The 8,507-nt window shown below is 36.8% G+C and overlaps 1 protein-coding gene across 1 annotated transcript in view; it reads left to right on the top strand.

Annotated features, from left to right (window-relative positions):
* Positions 1-1,889: 1,889 nt before the first annotated feature.
* The window catches only part of smarca1 (SNF2 related chromatin remodeling ATPase 1), a 28,575-nt gene continuing 21,957 nt past the window's right edge, over positions 1,890-8,507 (top strand). The window contains exons 1-8 of the mRNA XM_016553832.1: positions 1,890-2,063; positions 4,413-4,496; positions 4,970-5,136; positions 5,265-5,365; positions 6,475-6,575; positions 6,871-7,050; positions 7,193-7,348; positions 7,536-7,667. Coding sequence (XP_016409318.1) covers positions 2,007-2,063; positions 4,413-4,496; positions 4,970-5,136; positions 5,265-5,365; positions 6,475-6,575; positions 6,871-7,050; positions 7,193-7,348; positions 7,536-7,667 — 978 coding nt within the window. The 5' untranslated portion in view covers positions 1,890-2,006. The remainder of the gene's footprint in view (positions 2,064-4,412; positions 4,497-4,969; positions 5,137-5,264; positions 5,366-6,474; positions 6,576-6,870; positions 7,051-7,192; positions 7,349-7,535; positions 7,668-8,507) is intronic.

Consider the following 8,507-nt stretch of genomic DNA (forward strand, 5'->3'; position numbering starts at 1 on the left):
GAGAAAGAGCGAGAGACGGAGGAGGAACAAACAGAGGGTGGGAGGAGAGAGCGTGTGTGTTTTTGTATTTGTGTGTGATCTTTGAGAGGACATGTATGTACAGGCGAACCGTCTGTGTGTGTATTCTGGGTGGAGGAAGAAAAAGATGTTCCTCCCTCCAGTATCTTGTAACAAGCCAGCATGACCTTGTGTGTGTGTTTATGTGAGAAAACCCAAGGTCAGTTTGGAAAATGCTGTGAGTGGAATTTTAACTGGTTTACTAGGCCATCTGTTGTTGGAGCCTCAGAGAAAGAAAGGAGGAGACAGGGAAATGGGGAATTATTTCAAACTTTTGTTCATTTTAACAATGATTTGTTATGCATGCCACCAAAATCTGTCCTACAAATATTTTTTTAGGTAAAACACCATTTTTCCTATCTGCACATTATGGGAAGTAGCAGGTTGTGCTGCATGAGGAAATGCTGTGGTGTCTGTGTGCCATCTAGTGACCAATATCTAGATCAAAATATTTTATTGGCAAAAAATAAATAAATAAATAATAATAATAATGAAATAAAATAAAATAATATTAATATTACCACCTTTTATGCTTGTGTGTATAAAATCAACATCCAAAAGCACAAACATAAAATAACATTTGAAAAAATTTAAAAAGTTTTGTTCTAAACCAGAGAGCTGGGGCCCACTATAAGGGGTCTCAAGATGCATATATACAATCAGCTCTCTGACACCCGAGGTTGATGAACTGCACCATCAAATAAGTGTGTATGTGTTCAGGCAGAATATATAACACTCACACACTCAGCAGGCTGTTTTACCAAATGCATGCACTGAAATTCAGATGGAGGAGGAGAATGAGATATGACAATATTCTCTTATTCATGCACATCACACACATTCAGTGTTGCACACACTTTGAAAGCAGGTCATTAACAGAAAAAGCATAAAAGCCATCATTACAGAGCCATTAACAAATTATACTAGCCTTCTGAGGAAAAAGAACAGAGTTGTTTTGAAACTGATGTATGAAGTCAGAAAAGCAGCACAGTCATGATGGAAATGGAATACAGAGCAACACACATACACACAAAACTGATTACTAAATCCTAATACAACAAGATAGTACACACAATTTGTCTGTCTGTGTCTGTGTGATTGTAGGTCTTGAAATGAAAAGAAATAGGACAGTAGAATTCCAAATGGCACCATTATATACCGTACAGTACATTAAATTAAATTTCGTTTATTTGATTGAATTTGCTTCTTTAAAAAATAGTTACATAAAATGTTAATTTTAATGTTAATATATATATATATATATATATATATATGTCCAGCTACTAGAAATTGTAAGTAAAGCTGATCCATTAAATCACAAACAACTGGAAAAGTCTTGAGGACAGTGGTGGTCCTTGGAGTAAAAGAGGCTGAAAACCACTGGTATATATTCACAGTTTGTGAAAAAGAAAATATTAAATACAATTAGAAATTTTAAAAATGTTTGTTAAATATAGTTTTAATTTATTTATTATGTTCTCATTTGTTTTGTTTTTAGAGAACTGTATTAAAACCAGTTAGGGTCATTTGACCCGACATCATAATAATCATTAATCATAATAATAGTTTATGGAACCCACAACAAACAAAAACACACAATGTATTGTCCCGTTTTTAATAATAGATAATATCAATTATAATCTTACAATATCAGGACATTAAAACAAAAACATTATGATACATTTGATCTTTCTGCCTTGTGTCTCAGTGTTTGATGTTTGACAGTTGCCCATTTTTGAGCATTTGATCATATCGCGAGATCTAGAGAACAGCTCTGAACGGGACTATGGATCACTCTGTTCTCGCGAGATTTGATATGAAGCTCTGAAAGGGGCGTGCGCGCGCGCCGTGACTGTACGGTCCTGTCATGACGCATACGCCAAAATTATGCTTTGTAACTTACTGTCTAGTCACCAGTAACTCATGAAAACCTTCGCACAATAACCAACATGTCGGACGAAGAGCTACCGTCTACTTCTCGGGAGGCGCACGCGGAGGCAGAAGAGGTAAAGCGAAAGAGAAGTACAGAATGTGTTTGCAGACGGACATGAAAAGCAGGATGCAGAAGTTTCCAGTTCATCTGCGTTTGGGGGGAACGGAACATGGCGGGAAGGCGGAGTTCAGTTCACATCTGCAGAGCTTTAGATGTTTATTACTTAGTGCTTCAGAGCATGTTTTTGTGGCTTTGACAGATTTGCATGCGTTCCGTCTGCGGTCGGAGCAGAGTTGCGCCACTGTTCATGCAGCCACAGAAGGAACGCGTGCAAATCTGCCTAATCAACATCAACAACTATATGCAGACATGCGTAAATAAACACTCACATACTCATCACTGTTACTCTGAGCTGAAATGTCTCTGATGTCATTCTGGCTTTATTTGAGCTTACATAAGCCTGGGTCAGTGAGAGGATTGATCTTTTGTCACTATAAGCAGTTTAAGGCCGGGGTCCAACTTTTAGTTATCAAAAAGAGTCGTTTTAATAAGCGATTTAAACATTATATTACATGACTGGTCACACTTTATATTGTTGTTCATATTGCTGCGTTTACAGAAATCGCGTGTAATCAATTTGTATTGTTATTTATTGTCATAGTTTTGTGATTATGATGTAAGATTTGTAACACATCCCCTAAAAAGTTACAATGGTAGCCATAGCTTCTGCTAAAATACCATAACTAGTACAGTTATTGTTACTAGAATAAAATTGTGATACCGTGTATGCCACCACTGGCGTAATAATAATAATATAAGAAATGCCGGGATCTTATAGTGATTTATTTTGAATGTACAGGAGAAGCAATAATGGTTACCATGACAACCTGTTGTAACGCATGTTTGCTGTAACTTGTTATTGTGACTACTCCAGTGGCGGCTGGTGGAAAAATGTCTAGGTAGGGCACCACGTCCAACAATTTTAGCATACATCCCATTATGATTTATCCCAGTATAACAAAAGAAAAAAGATTAAGACTTGAAACATTTTAAATAAAGATAATTGTTTTATCAAATTCAAGATAAAATACTCCAAATAGTCCACAGAACGTGACTTGACGCTGATTGGACTATATCCAGAGGCAAAACAAACAGTCTAGAACAGTGACAGCTAGCATAACACTGGTTTAATGTGATCCCTCCCTTTCACTCTTTGGTGGTGCGTCGCTCTAATGAAGAAACTTTACGCTGAAGTTACAGGTGAAGTAAGGCTGTAGCTTTGTTTAACTGGATAAAAATAGCCAATTTATATCTGTATTTTTTGGAAAAAAACAAAACAAAAATCCATGGTGTTCCACATTCTGTCATCATGTTGTCCTCTAGACAACCTGCAAACTGCAGGTTATAAAAATAAATGTAGTAAATGTATCTATATGTGAAAGGTTTTAATTTGTGACCATTATATTATAAAACAAAAACACCTGTTTACATACAGCTGTAAAGCAGAATTTAATATAACTAAATTATAAGAAATCACACATTTATTCCTCATGGACATAGTAACACGTTACTGTCATTTCTCGGTGGTGGCCTGTTAGAGGCTAATATTGGCCGAGCCAATAAATTATTGCAGCAGGATTGATGTTTATATATTTACTATTAATTATGCTTCCGTACAGAAATGATATTCCCTTGATATTTATCTAATAGTCTTGATAATTAATTACTCTTTATCTATTCTATTACCAACACAATAGCAGGACAAATGTTGCAGCACCATATACAGTGACCCTTATTTAACTATTTATACACTATTTCATAATGAAAAAATTTAAATATTAACCTTTTGTTCAGTCTCACTTGTTTTCAGATCCTTCAATAATTTGCTTTTCATCCATAAAAGTTCTTCTTCATCCGTTGTCTTCCCACAAACGGGTTTGGTGACACACTAATGTGATACTGAAAGCGGATGGGTCTAAATTGTTACCTCTTATCTTGATTGGTTATATATATGTGATTGGAGATCAGATTATATGCATCTGTGTAAACTGAATGAAATAGAAGGACTGCCACTGTTTTAATACATTTATATCTAATTAATTTTTTTGAGCTAAATTTAATGTCCAACAATAAATATTTCAGCAAAATTATGATCTTTTTCTAAATAAATCCATCTGTTTCATATGTATATGCGCTGGCACGTATTCAGTGAAGTATGTGAAGTTTAATGGAAACTCGCTGGCTGTCAAGATGAGGACAAAGTGGAAATATTTGCCTGATGAAAGTTATGCATGGAGGAAAACATGTGTCTATTAAACAGCACATGCATCTGTCACAGCACCTGGGATTGAATAGTTGTTACAATGCATATATTGTCTGCATGTATTGGTATCTAATGTGTGTCTTTGATTTGTGTTTCTAGGAAGACCCACCATTTCTCCTGGACCCTCCTCCTAAAGCAGCTGTGAAGGAGAGCTTGGTTGACCCTGAGTATGAGGAAAAAAGAGTGAGCTTTCATTACACTTTTAATGGTTAATGTAGTGCCAACAGGTTTTTAAATACATTGAGGTGTTAGCCAGTGTTAATCACAGGTGAGAATGAGGTTTGCACTACCAACCCTCAAAACCAACCAGAGATAGAGGTGAAACCTACTAGATGAAAGAATTTACTAGATATTAATCAAACACTGAATTCAGGCATGCTTGACGCCTTCCTACTTTCATATACTGCTTGTGAATTCAGCATTTGTTAGGTTTCAGGCACAGTTTAGGTCACTTTTGGCAGAATTTGAAATTCTTTTTAACTGATAGAATACAAATAATGTAAAATCCATCAGTCGATATTAAAAAACAATATATGTGAAAATGTGTTTTTTTTTTAAACAAAACTTTATGAAGTTAAAATAGTTTTTAAAGAATTTGAAGTAATAATTTATAATCATAATTTACTCAAAAATCTTCGTCTCTCCCTTGCCTATAGAAAACAGACCGTGCAAACAGGTTTGAGTTCCTGCTGAAGCAGACTGAGCTGTTCGCTCATTTCATTCAGCCTGCCAGTCAGAAATCCCCCACCTCACCTCTGAAGGTGAAGGTGGGTAGACCCCGAATCAAGCAGGATGAGAAACAGAACCTGCTGTCTGTCGGAGAGTGAGTCAGACACACATACACAGACATGCATGCTCACACATTCAGATTTAGCGATTATTCCCAAAGCTGTTGGTCAGACATGTGTGATTTGGTTTGATTTATTTCTGGCCCGTCTTTGTGCGTTCCAGTAACCGCCATCGTCGAACAGAGCAGGAGGAGGATGAGGAACTCTTATCCGAGAGCAGGAAGGCAGCTAATGTTCTTGTTCGTTTTGAGGAGTCACCCTCATGTATGAATCAATGTTTTTATGAACAGTCAGTCTGTTTCTGTTTATTAATGAGTCTCACACTATTTTAAATACAAATAGTAATTGGTTATATTGGTTATTTAAAAAAAAAGGCTGTGATTATTTACTCACCCCCCATGTCATTTAAAACCCATATGCTGCTATTTTTTACATGAAACACAAAAAGACTATTTTGAAGAATCTTTATATAGAACTTTTAATATGGTGCAATTTAGTTGACATGACATTTAGTTACGAGACAAGCAAGAATAATTGCCATTTGATGTTACTGACATCCAAAAAACTGAATAATGACATAATTTTGGCCTGTTCCCCACACAAAGCTATCATATGACTTCAGAAGTATCTGAATGTAGTCATATGGGCTACTTTTATAGTTATTTCATAGTGTGTTTTTTTTGTTCTTTCTGGATCTTGGCAGTTCGTGGTCACTACATGTGTTTTTTTTTATGATAAAGGTTCTTTTAAAACAAAAAAAACAAATCTAATTTTGTATTCCACAGAAAAAATAACAGCATACAGGTTTGAAACCACTTGAGAGTAAGTAAATTTCTTAAAAGCAGTGGTCCTCAACCAGGGGAATTGGGGCCCACTAGGGGGCCTCAGCAAAATTCCAAGGGGTCTCAAAATGACTTAAAATTATTTCAAATTAAACAAAACAAGCATTAAAATAAGCCACAACAACTAAAAAAACTAATAATTTCTTTTAATTCACGCACTCAACTTTTTTTTCTTAGAAGAACTAGGATTTACACTTTCTTTGAAAACCTGGTTATATGAGGTAGACATTAATATGATCTAAAAAAATCATGTAAATTTATAAAATATTATTTATTTATATGATATAAAATATTATTATTTAATATTATTAACTTTATGGTCAGTTTTTATAATGAGTTTACTTTTTTTCTAGTTATGCCAAGCTCCAAAATATTTTATCAGGTAGAAATTGTGAATAAAAAATATTTTAAAAAAAAATCTTTATCCTTAATCCTTGTTGCAAACAATGATGGGCCTTGGAGTCAAAATTTTTGGGAACCACTGCTTTAAAGGTGAAGTGTGAAATTTCAAATTTTTTGATTCCTTGACAGATGTTAAGAATGGAGCTTTGAGAGATTATCAAATCCGAGGCCTGAACTGGATGATTTCTCTGTATGAGAACGGCATCAATGGCATCCTGGCTGATGAGATGGTAAAACCCCAATCTCTCTCTAATGTTTTAAAATGAAGCTCAACACACTGAAATACAGCATGTTCATAGTGGCAGGTCTGCTTAAAAGCAACTATATATGATTTAATCCTTAGTTGAACGCCTACATTTTCAGAAATAGTCTGAATATGCGTCATTGCAGAACCACACAGATTCATGACAATGAAAACACGGCTACAGCATCTTTTCAGAGGCTTCAGTGAGACTGTGATTTTTCTGGGTCTTGTTGATGTCATAGACTGTGACTCACTGGATTTCTGTGTTCTGATTGGTTCAGGGTCTGGGTAAGACCCTGCAGACAATCGCGTTGCTAGGCTACCTTAAGCACTATAGGAACATTCCCGGCCCCCACATGGTCCTAGTGCCCAAATCTACCCTGCATAATTGGATGAATGAATTCAAACGCTGGGTGCCCACCCTGAAGGCCGTCTGTCTCATCGGGAATAAAGATGAAAGAGTAAGGCTGCTCAAGTCTTTCTTTTTTTCTCAAGCTTTACTTAGTTTTTTTGCCTTTCTACCCACTTTCATCCTACCAGCAGGTCCGTCAAAATGCTTGTGTAATAATTAATCAGTTCTAATTAGTATGTGCATGTTTTTAGGCAGCGTTCATACGTGATGTGATGATGCCCGGTGAATGGGATGTGTGCGTGACATCATACGAGATGGTGATTCGGGAGAAATCTGTCTTTAAGAAGTTTAACTGGCGCTATCTGGTTATCGATGAGGCCCATCGCATCAAAAACGAGAAATCAAAGGTATTCGAACCCAGACAAACAATTGATGAGAACCAATTAATACAAGAGTAACTAAAAAGCAGAGCAGTACGTCTCATAACACTTCTGAGATGATTTAATGATCCTATACAGTGGAAAAGACTTCAGAGCCATCTTTCCTGTCTTTTTCCGTCTTGCTGTCTCTTTCTCTTTTATCTCCGGCTCACAGTTGTCAGAGATTGTGCGTGAGTTTAAGACGACCAATCGTCTGTTGTTGACTGGTACCCCACTGCAGAATAATCTACATGAGCTCTGGTCGCTTTTGAACTTTCTGCTGCCTGATGTGTTCAACTCTGCCAGTGTGAGTCATACTTTTTTAAATATTGCAACCTGTTTTATCTCCACCTACACGGTATGTTGCTGTATCTGTCACAGTTGTGTTGGAAGTTTGTGTGCAAATGTGTTGTGTGTTTAAAGAAGTCTTCACCTTAGATTATAAAACAAAGTTTATCATCAAATCAGCAAAGAGACTGGGAAAAAATGGCTTCAGATTGTTTTTAGTTGAATTTTAATTTTCTTGATTCTACAGTACTGTTTAAAAGTTTGGGGCTAGTAATATATATATATATATATGTGTGTGTGTGTGTGTGTGTGTGTGTGTGAAATCAATACTTTTATTTAGCAAGGAGGCTGTAAATTTATCAAAAGTGACAGTAAAGACTTTAAAGGGGTCATATGATGTTGCTAAAAAGAACATTATTCTAGAGTGAGCAGAGGCCGGCGGCTAGAGTGAAACGCGGCCGGCGGCCTAGAGTGAGCGGCGGCGTGTGGGCTTGCGGCAACCACATGTGACGACCACGGTGAAAGCCGATCCGGCGATCCACAGCGCGAAGTTGATGTATTTCCTCAGCGAACAGCACGGATCAGCTCCAGGCATGACGAAGCGGATATCGTCCTCTTTTGGAAGGCCAAACAAAGTAGTTTCGCTTTCACAACGAAACACACCACGTCTTCACGACATGGCGGCAGCAACAATACTACAGCGAGAATAAAAGTTACGCCTACTTTCTTTGCGTGAACATTTGGGCGGCATTATGCAAATCTTCCCACATAGTGACGTAGACATGTGGGGGCGTGTTAGAACGAGCCGCTTTAGGTAGGCGTGGTTGAATCTTAATTTTTATAAAGAATATCTCTTTGG

This window comes from Sinocyclocheilus rhinocerous, unplaced genomic scaffold (genome assembly GCF_001515625.1).
Source record: "Sinocyclocheilus rhinocerous isolate Xijiao unplaced genomic scaffold, SAMN03320098_v1.1 scaffold615, whole genome shotgun sequence".
NCBI lineage: Eukaryota > Metazoa > Chordata > Actinopteri > Cypriniformes > Cyprinidae > Sinocyclocheilus > Sinocyclocheilus rhinocerous.